The sequence below is a fragment of the Myxocyprinus asiaticus genome, chromosome 41 (genome assembly GCF_019703515.2).
Source record: "Myxocyprinus asiaticus isolate MX2 ecotype Aquarium Trade chromosome 41, UBuf_Myxa_2, whole genome shotgun sequence".
Classification (NCBI taxonomy): domain Eukaryota; kingdom Metazoa; phylum Chordata; class Actinopteri; order Cypriniformes; family Catostomidae; genus Myxocyprinus; species Myxocyprinus asiaticus.
The window spans coordinates 34,755,130-34,777,096 of record NC_059384.1 but is presented as its reverse complement, the minus strand read 5'-3'; the positions used below and the strand labels follow the sequence as shown (position 1 = coordinate 34,777,096).

Sequence of the window (21,967 nt, the reverse complement as noted above, 5' to 3'; positions counted from 1 at the left end):
TTTTTTTTTTTTTTTTTTTTTTTTTTTGCAGTGTGCATAAAAGTCTTTATAAGGCAAAGCTTATTTTTAGGACCATTTAAAATGTTTGTATTGTGATATAATTTTTCAACACATTTTCCTTCCAAATTTTCAGTACTGTAATGCATCCTGGCATTTTACTTTTGCTTTTTTGTAATTGCCATTATTCTTTTGACATTCGGCATCACTGTCATACAGTAAAATACGGTAATACAATGTGATTTTTATTTTATTTAAATCAGTATAAATTAAAGACAGTACAACACATACTACCATGATGCATAAGTACTTTACAATTTAATCCTTTTTTTTATTTGTATTTTTTTATAAATATAGCATGTATACTATACTATGTATGGCATGTACATTTTCTGTATGCAAACAATACCTGGATGGCTTTCTACATATTTGCCAAAATGTGCAGTATACAATAAAGCATATTGTATGTGTATACTGTGCAGTAAGCAGTATGGTAAAATTAATTTCTGGTATTTTACACATGTAGCAAAGTCTCATTGTGAAAGCAAGCTATTTGTAAAACCATCTATGAACTAAGAGCTGTACTAAGCTTAAAATATTTCCTGATGACAATCCCTGATATATACATTTTAACTGCAAGACTGATCAGGGACAATATTGCTTGATCGCATTATTGCATTACAATAATGAGGATTGAGTACATGTGCTTAACTGTCATAATGAAAAATCATAAAAAATAATAATTAATGGTTCTAAAAATAGGCTTCTAATCTAATCTAATATTGTATTACTTTATTTGATTTAAAATATGACTTTGACCAATATAGTACTGTCATGAATTCCACCTTTGTTGTTCCTCCCGCTCTCCACCAGAGGGCTCCATCACTTGGGGATTGACTTTAACTCTCTGGACTCCATTTTCCATAATCCCCGTACCTGGTAATGATTACCCGTTCACCTGTTTCCAGTCTACTTAGCTATTTAAGACTCATACTCACTCTCTCTCATTGAGAAGTCTTGTTTTGCCCAGGCTGACATTTCTGAGCGTTTTCTGAGTTTGTTGCCTTACCTGTGTATTATCCTGGACTGTTTACCCTGTTTTTGATCCGTTGTTGCCTGACTACTATTACTGCCTTGTTTACCTGGATTTAACCTGTGATTGTCTGCCGCCTGCCCCGACCTCTTGCCTGGTTATTGAATACCCCTCTGGACTGCCTTTGATATTACTGCTGCTGGTGATTTACTCCTGCCTGTCTGTATTACTACGTTTATTGTTATTAAAAGCTGCACATGGATCTCAACTCCGCTGACTCATCATTACAGAAGACTTTGCCAAAAACCGATCCAGCGGCTTTTTTCAACTAACCACTGAGGTCTCAGCTCCTTCATCAAACCCAGCGGCACACCTGGCCTCAGCTAGAACAATTCACCGCACCATGGATATAGCAGCACTCTTCGTTCAATTAAGCCAGGCAAACTTATCAATAAGGGAGTACTCCCATTTCTTTTCCACCATTGCCACTCACACTGTTTTTGATGATGCCGCTTTGAAATCCATATACCGGATTGGACACACAGCACGCCAGTGGAGGGAATTGCCAGACTCTGGAGACTACACGTGGGAGGTATATGTGAGGCTAGTAATCAAAACACTCGCTTCGGGGGAGCCTCCTCTCTCAATCCCGATCCTGGATTCTAAGTCTTCTTCGTCTGAAGCCTTCCCACGCCATGTCATAAGCACATCTGTGTCTGTTCCACACCATGTCACATCCACGTCTGAGTCCACTCCATGCCATGTCACATCCACATCTGAGTCTGCTTTATGCCATGTCACAGCAACACCTTAGCGTGTCCCATGCCGTATCACAGCCAAACCTCAACTTGCTCCATGCCATGTCACATCCATGCCTGAGTCTGCTCCATGCCATGTCACAGCCACGCTTGAGTCTGCTCCATGCCATATCACAGCTACTCTTCAGCCTTCTCCATGCCATGTCACAGCCAAGCCTCAGCCTGCTCCATGCCATGTCACAGCCACACCTCAGCCTGCTCCATGCCATGTCACAGCCAAACCTCAGCCTGCTCCATGCCATGTCACAGCCACGCCTCAGCTTGCTCCATGCCATGTCACAGCCACGCTTGAGTCTGCTCCATGCCATATCACAGCTACTCTTCAGCCTTCTCCATGCCATGTCACAGCCAAGCCTCAGCCTGCTCCATGCCATGTCACAGCCACACCTCAGCCTGCTCCATGCCATGTCACAGCCAAACCTCAGCCTGCTCCATGCCATGTCACAGCCACGCCTCAGCTTGCTCCATACCATGTCACAGTCAAACTTCAGCCTGCACCATGCCATGTCACAGTCAAACCTCAGCCTGCTCCATGCCATGTCACAGTCAAACCACAGCCTGCTCCATGCCATGTCACAGTCAAACCTCAGCCTGCTCCATGCCATGTCACAGTCAAACCTCAGCCTGTTCCATGCCATGTCACAGCCACGCCTCAGCCTGCTCCATACCATGTCACAGCCATGCCTCAGCCTGCTCCATACCATGTCACAGCCAAACCTCAGCCTGCTCCATGCCATGTCACAGCCACGTCTGAGTCTGCTCCACGCCATGCCACAGTCTAGCCTTCTGCGACTCATTGCTCGAAGGCCTTCATGGCCCTTGTCTCCAAGTTGAATTATCTGCCACTGATATCGGTGCGTAGGGCCATGAAGACTCTTTCCCACAAACTGTCATTGCCTTTTCCTGCCACGGCCAATGAGCTGACACCCACGCCTGCCACAACCAATGAGCTGGAAGCCTCGTCCGTCCCAGAGCCTGCGTTGCCAGCCTCGTCCTTCCCAGAGCCTGCGTTGCCAGCCTCGTCCTTCCCAGAGCCTGCTTTGCCAGCCTTGTCCGCCCCAGAGCCTGCATTGCCTACTTCGGCTGTCCGGAGGAGGAGGAGAGGAAAGGCTTCCGTTTCCAAGTCTCTGCCAGTGTTCACGACCACAGAGATTGTCTCCAAGTCTCCGCCTATGTTCACGACCACAGAGGTTGTCTCTGAGTCTCTGCCCATGTTCACGACCACAAAGGTCTTCTCTGAGTCTCTGCCCATGTTCACGACCACAGAGGTCGTTCCCGAGTCTCTGTCCATGCCCACGACCATGGAGGTTGTTCCCGAGTCTCTGTCTATATCCACGACCACAGAGGTCATTCCAGAGTCTCTGTCCATGCCTACGACCACAGAGGTCACTCCCGAGACTCTGCTCAGGTTCGCGACCACTGAGGTCATTTCCCAGGCATCCTGGACTCTTAGTCTCGAGCCCGCCACGGCTCTTGCTTCTATGGCTTCACCCCTTGAGCCTGCCACAGCTCCGCCTTCCACAGCTTCAGCCTTCGAGCCTGCCACGGCTCTGCCTTCCATGGCTTTGCCCCTCGAGCCTCCTACAGCTCCACCTACCACGGCTCTGCCCTCAGAGTCTTCCATGGCTCCAGTCTCTAGTCTGGGGTCACCACCCAGGCCTCCTGACACTGTTTCAACTCTGTGGTCATCAACCAGGCCTTCTGATCCAGTCCCTACCCTGAGATGGCCACCTGGGTCTCCTGGCCAACCGCCTGATCTGCTCTGGTCCCCTTGATCTCATGGCCGTCCGCTTGATCCGCTCTGGTCTTCTAGTTCTCCTGGTTATCCACCTGATCTGTTCTGGTCTCCTGGGACTCCTGGCTATCCACCTGACCTGCTCTGGTATCCCTGGTCTCATGGCCGTCCACCTGTTTGCTCTGGTCTTCTGGGTCTCCTGGCCATCCAACTGATCCGCTCTGGTCTTCTGGGACTCCAGGTCATCCACCTGACCTGCTCTGGTATCCCTGGTCTCATGGCCATCTACCTGGTCTGCTCTGGTTTCCTTGGTTCCCTGGTCGTCTACCTGATTTGCCCTGATTTTTTTGGATCCCGGCGTCGCCTGCCTTGCCGGGGGGCTCTGTCATGAATTCCGCCTTTGTTGTTCCTCCTGCTCACCACCAGAGGGCTCCATCACCTGGTGATTGACTTTAACTCTCTGGACTCCATTTCTCATAATCCCCGTGCCTGGCAATGATTACCAGTTCACCTGTTTCCAATCTACTCAGCTATTTTAAGACTCACTCACTCTCTCTCATTGCGAAGTCTTGTTTTGGCCAGGCTGACATTTCTGAGCATTTTCTGAGTTTGATGCCTTACCTGTGTATTATCCTGGACTGTTTACCCTGTTTTTGATCAGTTGCTGCCTGACTACTATTACTGCCTTGTTTACCTGGATTTAACCTGTGATTGTCTGCCGCCTGCCCCGACCTCTTGCCTGGTTATTGAATACCACTCTGGACTGCCTTTGATATTACTGCCGCTGGTGATTTACTCCTGCCTGTCTGTATTACTACGTTTATTGTTATTAAAAGCTGCACATGGATCTCAACTCCGTTGACTCATCATTACAAGTACCTTCACACAAATACAATGGTGAATACAAAATATATTATTAACTGTTCCTAAAGATCTCATATTCTCCTCAATGTCTCTCTTCTGGAGGCCAGACCCTCATAGCCCATCATACAGACTGTTCACTGTCTGTCTCTGGCTTCTGTTGTCCAAACCATTCGATAAAATGTAATAAATTGTGTCCATTATGGCCTAAATGCCTTTCCTTATTTGTTTAACCACAGTGATTTGAGCATGCATTTCTGTTTAGTTTAATGAGGCAGTGAATCTTTTTTAAAGCATACTTTACTCCTGATGAACTAGCTGTAGAACACACAGCTCTGACACTTTATAGGACACTTACTTTAATAGGGAATTAGAGATAATACAAACTTTAACTTATACTTAAAAGATATTACAGCAACTCAATCACGAGAGGATGATCCAGCACGTCTGCACAGGGAATGAAGCGGTAATAACAGACATAAAAGAGCATTATATGGTCACTCCAGATACGCTGACCTTCATTATAGCATCTTAAAGGAATAGTTTACCCAAAAATGAAATTTTTTATCATTTACTCACACTTGTCTTTTGTGAGACAATTTAAGTTGTTAATTACTGAAAATCATGACAACAATTTTAACTCTCCTTGGTGCATTCATGAGAAAAGAAGTGATGTTTGAATCTTGAATTAATTGTCAGATCTTTTCAATTAATTAATTGATCCAGTTCACAAAACCAGTCTGAATGATTCATTCATGCAGTAGCATATTTAAGCACCACACAAACCACACAATCCCCCAGGTCAGACACAAAACGTTCAAGGGTGATTTATGCCCAGTGTATCCAGAATTTTCATTTATCAGCTGATTCGGCCCATCATTTTAATTTCTGTGCATCACTAGTTGTACCAAACTAAGCCCTCTAGCAGACTGCTTAGGGTTTATTCTAAAACTGCAAAAATCTCAGTGGATACAGCACCATAGGCCATATTAGGAAAGTGCAAGATGTGATATTTAATAACGCTGTACACTGTGAAATGTCTGAGAGTCGTCCAACATGTGTGGGTGTATTATAGTGTGGGTGTGTGTGTGTTGGATTCTCTATAGTTGTGTATCTATTTCTCAATTGCATCAATCTCAAAACTATCACAGCTTGCTGTGTGTCATTCTCGGGTCACATACTGTCTGTGATGTGAGTCATCCTCTCCAATATCTCATCACTGCCATTCCTAGGATTAAGATTATTATCAAAATAATCAATTATTGCTAACACTGTGACCAAAAATAATAACAACATTGAAAGCTCTTAGGAAGAGTGAGTCATCTTGTGTAAAGTAATAAATGTTGTACCTGTAGAGTTTGAGGATGATCGTTCCATAGACGGTGGCAAACCCAAGCAGACGAACCCACCGTAGCAGAATACAGCGGAACACACTCGGTTGGAAGTACAAAATCACCACCTGGAAAAAATAAACAGGCCTCAAATGAAATGTATGTTTATTTTAATAAATGAATATCTATTTTGTTTAGATAAGGAGAAGTCTGATACCAGATGCATGCAGTTGAACTACACTTATAAAATCAGTACTGAGGAAGCTTCTTCGAAACTACATCTTCCCAAGCTACAAGCTACTCATAACATAAAGTAGTTAAACTACAGGCAAGCTACTCTTTTATAAAATTAGTTAACTACACTACAAGCTACTAACAGAAAGTAGCTAAAATTAAAATTAAAACTAAAATTAGCTATATTAAAGCTATTTAAAGAAATATTATATATATATATATATATATATATATATATATATATATATATATATATATATATATATATAACAATCGGATGATATTATTTAATTCAATAATATTACCTGATAGTTAGATATATGTAATCAGGATGACGTTCTCTTATGAAAATAAACCATAGTTTTAATTCAGCAATGTACTGATTATGATTGTAACCCTGGTTCCCTGAAATTTGGAAATGAGACGCTGTGTCAGTAGCCAGGAGTGATGATTTCTGAAGCCATTTCAAATCATGCCAATCTACTGGCAGATGGTGCCTGACGTTCCGCCCCTGATGAGCACGTCATCACAGGTATAGAAACCGGAGCACAATGCCATTTCATCAGGATTTTTCGACTAGAGGGCAGAGAGCGCATCTCTCGGTCCCTTAAAGAGAGAAATCAGTGGTGCGGCGAGCGTACTTTATAATGTTATTTTAGAATAGAAAATATTACATATGATACCAGGCTATGTGCTGCTTCAAATGCGTGTCTTTGTGCTTAACGGCATTTCTTGTCATTTGCCACACCTAAACGTCTTACTGGCTGTCACTTCCTGTTCCGGTTGCTGCCGGCACACTGCACATGTATTTGTAGCTTGCAAGCCTGCTTAGCATTGCTTTTTCTTATTCTTATATGTTCATCGTTTTCTCCTTTACCATTTTGCCACGTGCTTCGGGTTTTTCCGCTTTTCTACTGTTTCAACTGCGTGTATTTTACCGTGAGCACCAGTTTTCTCTATTTTTTTTTCTATTTTTTCCCACTTGTCTACATCTCGCGTCTCGACTGCATGCATTCGTTTTCACCACTGTGTTTTACACGGATTATTGCATCAATCTCAAACATCTACTGATCAGGAACCACATCGAACCACATCAATCTCAAACCCTCGCCACTCAAGAAAAACCATAGCAACAACAACAAACAATTGTGGTAATTCATGACATTCGCTCATGTTATTTCTTTCTGCATTGCATGCCACATGTTTATTATAGCTTCTTCCATCAGCAGTGATTGGGGTTTACATGTGATAAATGTAAGGAATTAGTCAGGCTGACACTGAAGGTTAATGAGTTAGAGGCGCGCATCTGAATGCTAATGGAGGTCAGTGAGAAAGAGAAGCCAGTAGATACTGTTTCGGTTGTGGGTAGAACAGCAAGAAACACACACACACTTTGGTTCTGGGTGAAGAGCCCCCGCAGCAGGGTGTTCGGGTGACGACTCGGCAGCATACTCGCTCAGCAAAGTGACACCACTCTCCCGTTCCTGTTAGGGTTTCCAATCGATTCTCCCCACTCAGTGATGCACCCGCTGAGAATAATGTTGAAAGAGCCTTAATAATTGGTGATTCTATTGTAAGGAACATGGAAATAGAGACTCCAGCCACCATTGTTAAATGCATTTCGGGGGCTCGGGTGTCTGATATCAGATAAAATTTACAAGTGCTGGTTAATGCTAAACATAGATTTTCTAAAGTTGTTATGCATGTCAGCACAAACGATGTCCGGCTTCGCTAGTCAGAGATCACTAAAGATAATGTTAAAGAGGTGTGTGAACTTGCAAAAAGAGACTCTATCACCTAGATATAGAGACTGTGTCTGTTCCCCAAAATACCAAACACAAACCCCTCACTAAACCATTTAGAAAAAATATGATTAATGACAAACTTGCAAAAAAAAAAAAAAAAAATTAAGATAAACATCATATAAAGTTAGGGCTACTAAATCTTAGATCTCTTTCTACCAAAACATTGTAAATGAAATTATTACAGATAAAGAGGAAGCGGAAGCCGGTTTCCACATTCCACGTGAATCAGGTTTTTAATTCTCCACAAACAGTATTCACTAACACACAACAAAGGTGGGCTTTTCAGCATATACAAATAAAATTCTGCTTTTCAGCATCTACAAAACAGTCAGTAGCAGACACGCAGTCTCTCGTGTGCCCCTCTCTCCTCTCTCAGGGCCGTCTTTTATCTCCCCCGAATCTAACTGTGCACATAGAAACAGTAATTAGTAACAATTAATCTCAGGTGGATGTCCTTACCTCTTTCTCTCTCCCCAGACAGGCACTCGACCATGCCCTCACCTCCACAAGATCATAGTTTGGATGCGCTCTGTTTGACTGAAACCTGGCTTAAACCGGATGAATATATTAGTTTAAATGAATCTACTCCCTCAGGTTATTGTTATAAACATGAGCCTTGCCTGAAGGGTCGAGAAGAAGGTGTTGCTACAATTTACAGTGAAGCTTTTGGTGTTACTCAGAGGACAGGATATAAATTTAAGTCTTTTGAACTAATAAAGCTTAACGTGACACCATCAGATATAAATAAAAAATCTCTGTTGTATTTTGCCCTTGCTACAGTATATCCTCAGATTTTCTTAGTGAATTTGCAAATTTTCTATCAGAACTAGTAGTTAATGTAGATAGAGCTTTAATTGTTGGTGACTTCAACATTCACATAGATAATGAAAATGATACATTGGGATTAGCATTTATAGATAATCATAATCATAAACTAGATTTAATTCTGTCATATGGAGTTGATGTTGATACTATAGACATTCTACCGCAGAGCGATTACATCTTAGATCATTACCTAATCCCTTGTTTGCTGCAATCAGCTAATGTCACTCAATCTACACCATGCTATCATTCAGGTAGAACTATTCTTCTGACCACTAAAGATAGCTTCATTAATAATCTTCCAGAATTGTTACACATACTCAGTAAGACAAAAAGTCTAGAAGAACTTGATGTAATAACAGAAAATATAAATACAGTCTTCTCTAGCACTCTTGATAGTGTCGCCCCCCTTAGATTAAAGAAAATGAAAGAAAAAAGCCCAGCACCATGGTACAATGATCACACTCATGCTCTCAAGAGAATAGCTAGGAAAATGGAGCACAAGTGGAAGAATACAAAATTAGAGGTATTTTGCGGTGCATGGAAGGATAGTGTCTGTAGCTACAGAAAGGCACTAAAAGCTGCCAGGTCAGCATATTTTAGCAAACTCATAGTAAATAACCACAACAATCCTAGCTGTTTATTCAGTACTGTGGCTAAATTGGTTAGGAATAAAGCATCGACTGAACCAGATATTCCGTCACAGCATAATAGTAATGAGTTCATGAATTTCTTTACTGTTAAAATTAAAATAATCAGAAATAAAATTGGAACTATGCAATCAACTGTCACAGCACATCAGAAAAAAGTGTCTCATAATTTTCCTCACGAGCAACTTCAATCCGTCTGTGTCATATTTCATGAAGAGCTAACAAAACTTATAAAAAATTCAAAAGCCACAACATGAATGTTAGATCAAATACCAACTAAGCTCTTAAAAGAGGTATTCCCTGTAATCATAGAACCTCTTCGTAATATGATTAACTCCTCGCACTGTTTGGGACACAGACACACTCACTCAGTTTAAGTCTATACTAAAGACTCATCTATTTAGCCAGGCATACACCTAATTTACACAACAACTCATAATTAGGCTGCTTTAGTTAGGTCTGCTGGAACCAGAAACATCTATCATGATCTATAACTCTGCATAAAATTGAATGACATCTACGCTAATATTATCCTATTAGTTTCCATGCCGGCCAGATCCAGCTCTGTTCCTGCTTGGTGTCGGACTCCACTGCTATGTGTCTCTGAGTGATGACGACTAAATGCAGCCAATGCTAGCCAGACATAAGTTCAGTCTTTTACAATGGACTTCAGAGGATGAACTGATGCCAACTCCAACTGTAAGACATCGGATTCTTCATATGCCACTGCCTGAACCTTGGATTTAGGATGGACCCCACCGGACCTCACCGAAATTACCTGCTGGTTGAACTGCGATGCACCTCATTGATCTCTGCCTGCATCACCTTTGTCTATTGATGGACTACACTCTTGAAATGGAATACATAAACTATCATTTAACTGCCAACAAAAGCCTTCATCAGCCAAATAACAAAGGACAATGCATATATGTGAACTTCTGCAGTTAATCCAGGATTGACTTCAAAGACATTAGTCAATCTTACAGTTCATAAAACATCTTTTTTTTTTTTTAAACACTGGACCTTAACACTTACTTAGTTTACTAATCTTAACCATGACCTGCACTGCATATAAATAACTAATATTGGCATTATATTCATGCTGGTTAGCCAGAGAGGAACTGGCCCCCACAGTGATCCTGGTTTCTCCCAAGGTTATTTTTCTCCACTAACCAACATCTTATGGAGTTTTGTGTTCTTTGCCTCAGTCGCCTTAAGCTTGCTCACAGGGGTTCTAAATACAATTATTATTTAATGTTTATATACAATTTACAATCATATTTAATCAAAACTACACAATGATCACTCCAAGACTTTATAGATATTACAGTTTCATTTTTTTAATGCATGATTTTCTGTAAAACTTCTTTGAAACGATGTGTGTTGTGAAAAGCGCTATACAAATAAAAATGTCTTGTCTTTTCTTGTCTTGTCTTACAGAGGTCGCCCACCACAGTGGAGGCTAGATGAGCAAAATTACCTGCCAACATTTGGCGGGTGGTGGGAGATAATTTCATACCCTGGTTACTCAAATATTATTATAGTAAAACCATGATTACTTTATGGAGACCACAGCATAACTGCAGTAAAACCATGGTTAATAATCAAAACCATGGCTTCCGCCCAAAAACATAGTTACAACAGTGATTGTTACTAAATCAAATCAAATTACATTTATTTATAAAGCACTTTAAAACTACAAAGTATACCAAAGTGCTGTACAGTTAAAAGAATAAGATTATTCAATAGACTCTATATACATAAAACACACATTAAAAACACAATTTGGTCTGTTACATATTTCCATTATAATGTAGCAAAAGCTACAGAAAACAAGTGCATCTTTAGACGAGTTTTAAACACGTTGACAGAGGTAACTGATCTAACAGACAATGGTAACCTGTTCCACAGCCTCAGACACAATTAAATACTACAATTAAAACTATTAATAACTACTATTACTAGAAAAACATTGGCTAATTTTCATAAGGGTCAAACAAATATGGTGACAATATTAAATTGAGCATAAGTTAATACAGTACTTAATATTAGAGATCAACCGATACAAGTTTTTTAAAGGCCGATGCCGTTACCGATATCCAGAGAGCAGGCCAATGCCAATGCCAATATACCACACAATTAAATAAAATATTAAATTACATATTGGCTTAAAAAATGTATTAACTTATATAATAATCATTATATTTACTCTAACTTTATTAATAAAATACAAATATTTCAAAAATGAGATTTTGTGTGTTTTAATTTAGACTGTGGCATAGCCAAGGGTGGGCCGGGGTGGGCCTGGGCCCACCCAAATTAGACCCAGGCCCATCTAGAATATAGAGATTATTCTTTGACTTCAAATTCATAATTATAAGATGGTTTAAAAATTGCATAAATTCTGATTTCTTAAAGTGTGAAAGAACTGTTTGAACGCGCCGCTTCTCTGTTGTTAAGGAAAATGTGGTCAAAAAAATTGGGGTGAAAACTTGGCCCATCCATTTATATTGAGGCCCACCCAAAAGTAATTTCCTGGCTACGCCCTTGGTTTTAGATGGTAGACAGAAGTTTCTCCTGGTTTCTGTTTAGCCATCCCATTTAAGCAATTGTTTGCATATAAATTAATTATAATACATTAGGAAGAAGGAAATAACAATACTGCACACAGTAGTCCAGCAACCACAGAAGGTAAGTGCGCATTTGCAATCGCATTTTATTACAAAAAGACTAAATCTAACTAATTGTACATACAGTACAGTGCACAATGAATAGGACATTTACTTATAGCGCACTTGATCCAGGGAGTGTAGCAATTTCCTGACTGTTTCCAGTTTACTCGGCCCGGATTGCCGAGTAGTAGGAGTTCCACGGACTGACTGTTGCACAACATTTGTTAGTCTGAGGGACACAGTTTTGATCCAAGCTATTTTAAAAAGCACCTATGATGAATATATGTGAGCGCTCCGTAGGAAGAAATGAAACTGGCAAGTTTTGTGAATTAAATCTGTTTAAACAAGATATCCGCATTATTTGCAGACAATGTATGAAAGATGTTTTATTGATATTTGCCTTTTTATCATTAGACAAGACAGTTAAAAGATACAGGAAACTGTTGAGAAGAGAGAGAGAGAGAGAGAGAGAGAGAGAGAGAGAGAGAGAGAATGAAACACCTGAGCAGTTTAAACATCATGAGCTCATACGCATCTGATTGATATGATATGCGGGACCTTTTAAATGACACTATGTTGCACACCAGTCAATTATTGTGGTAACACGATGGCACTAACAACAAAATGAATTGTGACTGGTCATTTACATGTCTCAGAAGGCTACTTCTCTTGCAAGCAGGCGATTCTCGGCGGTGGCGCGGCATGAGAAAGTAATCGGCCAAATGAGAAAATGTATTGGGTGATGCCGATAATTAAAATGTTCAGAATGTCTGCCGATTTATCAGCCTCTGTGATACGTCTGTCGGCCACTACTTTATATACACTAATAAACTAGAAAATACTATTTTATCCAAATCCAAATATAGTGATAAACAACAGCAATACACTAAATATTTTGCTAAGTCCCATTAAAGCTGTGCAGGGCTTAAGTGAATTAGTGAATCACTTGTGAACTAAATATTTTACATTAACGGTCTGAAAGAACTGACTCACTCAAATGAATCAGAGCTTCCAAAACTAATTATAGGGGAATCATTAACTTTAACTAGTTAATTTACATTAACTGTCTGTAAGAACTAATTCACTTTATTTAGTTTTCCCAGCGTGTCTGATTACTCCCTTGGCTCCACTGCTGCGTTTGCAATACAATTTAACAAATGTAGCCTTTTGAAATGCTACTGTGCTACTCATTGGAAAATGTAGCTTGTTACAGGAAAAGCTATTGTGAAAAAATATTGTGAAAGCTGAACTACTATCCAAACTTCCATCAACCCATCAACCTTTTACAAAATACAAACAATCACTCTGATATGTCTGTGATAAGCTTGTACATCCACCATCCTTATCTGTCACATGGGAATTCTGCACAGTTCTCCAAACAAACCCATCACATGACAAGGAGTATTACAGAACATTCCAGCACATTTACAGAGAGAAAAGAAGAAGAAGAGAGAGAGAGAGAGAGAGAGAGAGAGAGAGAGAGAGAGGCACCAGAGCTGATCTGTAATTTAAGCAAAACCTCACAGCTGTGCCGCTCTCTCTATGTGCAAACAGGGATGCCACACTCGGTGTGTAATCAAATAACAAAAGTCTGCTCACTTCTCCGGAAGGTCTATTATGGAATGATTATGGAAAAATGATTCTGGGCAGATTAATTGCTTCAGCACCGACTCTTCTGTCATAATTAAGGAAAACATGACAGACATTGAGGTGCTTCCGTAATACTCCCACAGTTCACTCACACACAGGAGGCTACCTTAAAAGACTGTTAGCTGGTGTGACTGAAGGGGAAAGTTATATATAAAATAAAAAACTAAATATCTATTCTGTACTTATTACTTTCAGCATCCGTTTAACCACTGTGTCATTTTAAAGTGGTTGTAAGCAATTTTAGTATAGTTTTTAGCAATTTTCATTAAAGTGTTGCTACCTTCAGCCACATAGCCTCGCTCCAATGCCCCGCCCTCCAAAACCCCGCCCTCCAAAGACATGCAGTATTCGTTCTTCAAGTGGAGTCGGAAATATTGTAATTCCGAGTTCCGAGCGCATGAATTACTATTCATTATAGAGAAGTCGTATTTACCAGTGGGAAACTCAGAATTCTAGATGGTACCCGAGTTGCTGGGTTGTGATGTCGGAAGGGGCGTTTCGACACAAAAGATTATCGAAAGCAAAGTTTTTACAAAATTATTGTATTTTTTTCATTTAAAAAAAAAAAATTCAATTTGTTATATGACAGATCATATATTCAAGTAATGTAAAGCTAATGACTCACCATTTATGGATTACTTTAACCAAATTAATTAATTTATTAGACCACGCATGAATAAACCATTTAGGTCGTATAAAAATGCTGCAGGTATATTTGCTTATGCTTATCCACTGGTACAAGCTTTTGCCTTTGTTCATTGTGTATTTCTTTTAGTTTGGCTTCTTCTGTATTTTGTTTCTGACTAGAATGTCGGAACAGAGATCTTGGCCTGGATGAAGCAACGTCACCTTCAGCTCAACCTGGACAAAACAGAAATCCTTATGATCCCTGTCAACCGTCTGTTGACCACAACCTCACTATTCATCTTGGTTTATCTACACTAACGACAACAAAGACAGCTCGGAACCTAGTAGTGGTGGTAGATGACCAGTTTAACATCATAGCCCACATCTCATCAACCACCCGGTCTTGAAGGTTTGCACTTTACAACACCAGGAAAATCAGACCTTTCCTGTCTGAATATGCTGCACAGCTTCTGGTCCAAAATCTGTTCATCTCAAGACTGCACTACTTTAATGCTTTGTTGGCCAGCCTCCCTGCTAGCACGATTAAGCCACTGCATATGGTCCAGAACGCAGTAGTGCATTTGGTCTTCAATCAGCCAAAGATGGCTCACTTTACCCCACTCTTGATTTCACTCCACTGGTACCCTGTAACTGTCTGCATCAAACTCAAGGCTTTGACTCTGGCCTTTAGGACAGCATGTGGAAAAGCACCCTCTTAACTTAATTCACTGCTCCATTTCTATGTCCCAACTCTCTGTGTTCAATGAATGAGCGGGGCCTGCTGGTCCCGTCATATAGAAGCACAAAGTCTATTTTACGATCTTTCCCTGTTCCCCTGTAGTGGAGCTTCCAACCTCCACATGATCTGCTGATACCATCATAACATTTAAGAACCAGCTGAAATCACATCTGTTTAGAGAGCACTTAACCAATCAACAATAAATGCACTTACTTAACAATATAAAAAAATACAAAAATCTTGGCTGTCTCTTTCTTCTACGCTAAATAAGACCAATAATTGAAAATTGATGATAAAATATGGAACTATGTACATTATAAATCATTAAAAATAAATATCAGTGTCAAGTGTGTCATGATATCTGGAATCAATTCACATGTGTTTGCTAGCAGAGACGTTACGAACAAATGCTTATAATTGGGAATTTTAAGATATATTTGTGTGATTTCTTGGATCATTTTAGTGCTAAGGTGATGTATGTAGTTGTATTTTGTATTTTCTATTTGAGATTTGTTTAGTAAAAGGGAGTTATAATCAGTGCTCTGCATTTATTTAGGTTTTTGTGTGTGTGTGTGTGCGTGTGTGTGTGTGTGTGTGTGTGTGTGTGTGTGTGACTTCTTCCATTGGATGAATGTTGACCCTGGATCAGTAAATGGTGAGCCAGCAAGATCCGAGATTTAAAATCACTGAATCACTTCCTGTGACTGAAAATTAAAATTACATGAGTAGTAGAATTGATTTTTTTTTTTTTTTTTTTTTTTTTTTTACACCGGAACAGTAGTGGGGCAAGAGGGCCTCAGCAATCCAGCTCCTCGCAAAAACTTACTAACTAAAGGCTGTTTGCCCACTGACAAACCATCAGAAGGCTGTGCCCTATTGCTATGGCAGCAAAAATACACCTTGAGTGTGGACGGAGAGAAGCAAAGTTTAGGTCCTGAAGCAAAACCAGTCGAGAATCACTGGTCAAAAGAACTATTAATTTCTTAAGGTGTCAGACTTTGTGCACCTTTAAAAGGGTCATGTCATGAGGAATAAAATTTTCCTTGATATTTTGATATACAAGAGGTCATTCACCTATAAAATAAATACTGTAAATTTCAGAACTCAGCACAAATGCGCCCTGGACTTGTATTAGCGCCCATCTGTGCTATTTTTAATTGTTGGTGTATGTAAACATGCACTAGATGGACGTCTTTGACATATTTCTGGTGATGTGCGCCTCAGTGCAAGATGATACTGTACAGTATGTGTGTGCGTGTCTTGTTCACCGTGCTTTAGACTAGGTATGTGCATTTTTTTTCCGGCTCATATCAGGGTGGATTGCTTGTGAACCATACGATTCAAGCTTTGCAAAGGAACTGTTATTGAAGGATGGGGCAGTTAAAAACACTTGGACCCAATCGCAAAACCATGAGTTTAATTCATGAATATTTCAAATGTCATGACTGTTTAATAGTTAATGCCGCTGCTGTGCTTACAGTAAGTGAACAGTTTAATATATTCACATTCAATGTGTTGGATGTGTGTATTGTGTAAACCCTGATTTAGTTTTATAATGTTGTGGAGCTTGTTCATTTTTTTCCGATTGAGTTTAAAATATGGCTGTATTTCAGGGGCAAAAAACAGGGTGGGAAATTATCACATATTACTAAATTATGGTTTTGGTGAAAAAAGACTTTACTAACATTATCAGTGTACCTCAGGGAAGATAATAAAACTATATAAAAAAGAGTATCTCATGATCCCTTTAAGATACAGCAGCAGAAACATGGTGTGTGTGTGTGTGTGTGTATGTGTGTGTGTCTGTGTGTGTGTGTGTGTGTGTGTGTGTGTGTGTGTGTGTGTGTGTGTGTGTGTGTGTGTGTGTGTGTGTGGAAGGATTATGTCGTGTTCATCGGGGGAGCATCCACTTGGCCAGCTCTTAATTAGAACTAGGGAGAATTAGTGAGTGCACATGCGCAACTCCAACACAACTCTCAACAGTTTGAACCAGTAATTTACAAACCATGCAAAACTAACACTCTACATGTCCTCATAAATATAAGATGCTGAGTAAACAGCACAACTTTCAAGGATTACTTCACTGTCAGAACAACATTCAACTCAACCAAAGTGACATCACTGTTGAAAGATATAAACTATACTGTCAGGAGTAACTATAGTGTACAAAAGAGGTGAATAGAACTGCAGTGTGTTTTCAAGGCCTGAACCCAGATAGCACACGTACATCTCCGAGATGTCTGTTTTAGATCTTTTCATCTGGAGAGTATCATAATCTAATTCAAATCTACTAAACATCTTTAAAAGATCAGATTTACAAGCATTATAAATCAGAAACGTCTCAAAGACATCTGCGAGGATACATCTTATAGATGTACTGCAGATGAGCAAACAACCTAAAAATTACGTCTTCCAGATGTAAACACACATCAAACAGACGTCTGGGTGATGTACGTGCTATTAGGGAAATGTGTCAGAAAGCCATTCATAACACATCATCGGCATGTGTTGCATTCTTAGTAAAGCCACAAGGGGTGCTATAATGGCCATTAGGGTAAACTGTCTTCTATGGTCAGTTTCTCAGTTTCAGTTTCTAAGTGGGCTGCTTTCCACTTCACTTTAAGCATCCACTCACTAACCTTTTTAAGCACATCCCCTCTTGGGAATCCCTGCCAGCATTCTGGAAGTCTGTTCCACTTTGTTACACTGGCGAGGGAAGTTTCTACTGACAAACCCTCAACCCCTTGATTTTGACAGAGGGAGCGAGTCTACACATTTGTATGCTTCAGGCAGCTCCATATCCTAAAATGCCATTTGATTGTGACATCACAGCAGATCACGCTTCACGCCTTCCCCTACCCCCACCCCACACAAGTCTAAAGTATGATAAAAGGGAAAGCTGTTTACAGCTGTAAGTGAAGTTAGGTCAATTAAATAGTTTAGAAGTGTTATAATGAGATGTAACCACATATTACTTGTAGCTGCCTTAAGCTGACTGTTTGTTACACAGTCATAGTCTGTGTTTGTTGTAATGTTACCATTTTCATTTGTGTAAATTTAGCAGGTTTTGTGTAGATTATATTGCAGTAGAATTATTACATTGCAATAATCAGGTAAAGTATTTAACATTTGTCATTACAGTCAAACAGCTAACAGCCTTTTGAGGCAATAGGTCGAGTCAACAATAATTATTTCTAACAAATTAATAATGAGTTCAAATAAAAAGTTGCTTTTTCAAATAAAAAGATGCTTTTTTTCTTAACAGACAAATAAAGCTTTCAGAAATACAGATAAACTTCAATCTCAGAAAATGCTATCTTCTCTGGTGCAGAAATCGCCAAATAATTCCATGAGCGACAGAGGGCTCCATAGCGGGTGATGTGATCAAGCAAGGGTTCCATTTCAACACACTGCACGGGTTCCGCCAGTAGTGGGCTCTCGCACAACGTAAGCAATGACGTACATTCGAGTTCATGAGAAGGGGTGAAGATAGAAAGGGAAGGGCATAACAATTTGATCTAGAACACATCCTGGGTTAACTAAAGAGTATGGTGGAGCAACATTTTAAAGAGAATCTTGCTGTGCAAGTTAGTTGACAAGTTACTCAAAATGTTTATAGTTAGCTACATGAATAATAACACATCCAATTTAATGGCACAGTAATTTAAAGGTAACTCTTTCGCCCCCTTGAGTTTTAAGCATACAATGAGACCGCATGCTTGCAATGTGTTGGCCAAGCATTCACTTCATCGTTTGCGTTTTTGCATAAAGTATGTTTCTGGCCCAAGAGTGTGCTTCTAGGAACATAGTCTTTTATCAGAATTGACTACTAGCATACTGCATAGAATATACTGTATACTGCATCTAGTCCTTTAACCTTATGTGAGATAATTCCCCAAAACTGTTCTGGACAACGTTTCTAAAAAGCATCGTAAACCTAAGTAGATCATAGAAACCATTGGCACCATCTATGATCAACGTAAGCTTGCGATGCTTTTGGGAAACACTGCCCATTTTGGATCTAAAAAGAACCGGAAGAGTATAGCAGATACAGCAAACCTCCTTTTTGATTCTAAACACTGAACATTGACATAGGCTTGTTTTGCACACTGAACAAATGGCATTATAGTAGCATTTTATCTGGAAAGAGCACCATCTATATGTCAGTGGTGGTACTATTCTTTTGTAGAATAGTAGATGTACACTAAACCTTTAATTTTGAGTGAAAAAAGCTGATCATTGGAAAACAAATACAAAATCATGGTTTATATTACAAAATATTTCAATTTCAGAATATAAGTGACCTCCCGGCAGATGAAAAAGGGTTTAAAAAAATCACATAGACCTCCATTGAGAAGGTTCCCACACATATAGGGATCAGGATATCATAGAGACATTGGTCGTTTCGCCATCCAACCGGGGTGGGGAGCATCATAAGTTCTCTATGTTCCAGCGAGCCCGGCAATACAACATGACTTCACCATTCACCTATACTTGTCATTAACCACATCATCCAGGACAATCAGACATGTTGGGGTTGTGTCTGACTATCAGTTGAACTTCATGGACCACATCATAAAGATAGCCCAGTCATGCAGATTTGCACTGTACAACATTAGGAAGATCAAACCTTTCCTATCAGAGCATGCTATTCAACTTCTTATCCAAGCTCTGGTCATATCTAGTCTGGACTACTGAAATGCTTTTCTGGCAGGAATTCCTGCATGTACAGTTAAACTTCTGCAATTTGGTTTCTGCAATTTGGTTTTCAAGCATTTGGAGCCTAAGAAATTGCATGTCATGCCTCTCTTAGCCAAACTGCACTGGCTGCTATCGGTTGCTCGCGTCAAGTTCAAGGGATTAATGCTCACTTACAGAACAGCTCCTGGTCCCGTGCCCCCTACTTACACTCACTATGTCAAGTCTATGTCCCCTCCAGAAGCTTGTGGTTGGCGGGTGAGTGGTGCCTCTTGGTGCAGTCTCACAGAGGCACAAAATCACTTTCTCTGACTTTCACTTCTACCGTTCCTCGCTGGTGGAACAGCCTTCTGAACTCCACCCAAGCATCTGATTCTCTAACTATTTTCAAGGAACATTTAAAGACTCATCTTTTTTGTGAGGACTTGACCCATTCCTTTTAATGCTTACAAAAATAAATAAATAAATAAAAATCACTCAATTTTTTCACCATTTCTCACCTTCCTCCCTACTTGTACTAAAAAATGCTATTTTTAGGCTGGTCCAGCTAATGCGCATGCACATTCTCAAGTTAACTGACAGCCGATGTCTGTCTCTAAAAGGTGATTGGCTTTTTTACTTGTAAGGCAGGACTTAATTTTCTACATCACGTTTCAAACTCTTTTGCAAAATTGGACTTAGAATTAGCGCTCTCACGAATATTAGATAAGACGTTGTGCATGGTCTTTGCACACTGAGCTGAAAATAGAATGTAGTGGGGTCATGCTTATCAAAAATTCACAGTAGCTTATACATACTGCCTACTGCAAAAACAGTACTGTGCTGTATGGTACTATGCTACTCACAGCTAAGATGAACCTTCCTCATAATAGACTCACATTGATGACGGCTGAAAGTTGATCCTTACTTACAACACACAAAGATCAATCAGCATTAGTGTAACCTGACCTCTGTGTGTGTTTGTGTGTTGGCACCAGGGCTCCTTCCAAAACATGAAAGACAAAGAGGAACAAACATCTGAGGCTATGTAATTATCAGTGCATTGCAGATGTGCCATGACCCCTTATGGGACCATTCCTGTTAATCCAATTAGCAGAAGCATTAATGGTCGTCCCATAGCAGCGGGAAAAAATGCAGCACGTGGTTATTTTGGCTCACTAGTTCTGATTCAGAGGAGGGACGTGGTGCAACTCACAGGGGATGTGGGGGGTACTGAGAGGGGGAGGCAACTGAAGTCTGCGTTGCCCGGATCGGTGAGGCGAGACCGTATTCAGTATGCTGCATGAGGGACGTTTCAGCACACCCGAGCGTTACAAAACACACAGCGGTTCAAGTGGATGATTCCTCGGAGGAGCTTGACAACACAAACAAAACACAGCTGCCATGGTGAGAGACGGATGGGGAGTCAGACGGTAACCAGTTTGAGAAATAACTACCACCAATGTAGTTGCTCTGATATGGCTTAAAGGAATATTCCTGGTTCAATACAAGTTAAGTTCAATCAACAGCATTTGTGGCATAATGTTTATTACAACAGATAAATAATTAAGACCAAATAAAAAGGGATATTCATGATGCTGATTATTTTTATATATCGCAAACAAAAAATATTCCATATCTTGTTATTATAATGCCACCACCATCACACCACCAAGAACGTTGGATAACACATTACAAAATACCATTTTAGAAAAACAGCATTTTAAAAACACCTTCCAAAAACTGCACTGGTGATGTGTAGGGGTTTTGCTGAATGTCAGGGCAGTCAAAAAAAAAAAAAAAAAAAGCAAAGCAGAGAGAGAAACATATCTGACATTTGCACAGTTTGCCTGGAGCACTTGCGGCCTCTCTAAATATTAGTGAGGAGAGGGTCTTAATGATAAGAGTTTCTCTCTTCCCAGAAAAGCCGGATGCATATCAAGAGAGACACACAGAGGAGCAACTGACACAGGTCTGGTCTATGGGGAGAGAACAGAGAGCTCGCATACATCAGAGAAATATGCTGTCAGGTCACACCTGCTCTACAGCCCACACATGCATTGTCAGCACCCATGCATTTCATCTTAATGCACATTCATAGATCAATATGACTAAAAGACATAAAAAAACTTCATTTCCAGGCGCCCTTATTCCCGGAAGTGGTGTAAAGCCAATCAGATTCGCACTGCCGATTCCCTTAAGCTCTGCTGCATATTTTGTATGAAATTTTCCACAACCCAATTTTAAAAGCCCTTACTCACATACAGTGGATTAATTGCAAAATGTTGGTCTTATTTGACAGAAAAGACCCCAAAA

The 21,967-nt window shown here is 40.1% G+C and overlaps 1 protein-coding gene across 2 annotated transcripts in view; it reads right to left on the bottom strand.

Annotated features, from left to right (window-relative positions):
• LOC127431845 (probable G-protein coupled receptor 158) overlaps window positions 1–21,967 on the bottom strand; it is a 196,380-nt gene that overhangs the window by 35,110 nt on the left and 139,303 nt on the right. For both annotated transcript variants that reach the window (XM_051682447.1, XM_051682448.1), the window contains exon 6: window positions 5,794–5,903. In XM_051682447.1, the coding sequence (XP_051538407.1) occupies window positions 5,794–5,903 (110 nt within the window). The remainder of the gene's footprint in view (window positions 1–5,793; window positions 5,904–21,967) is intronic.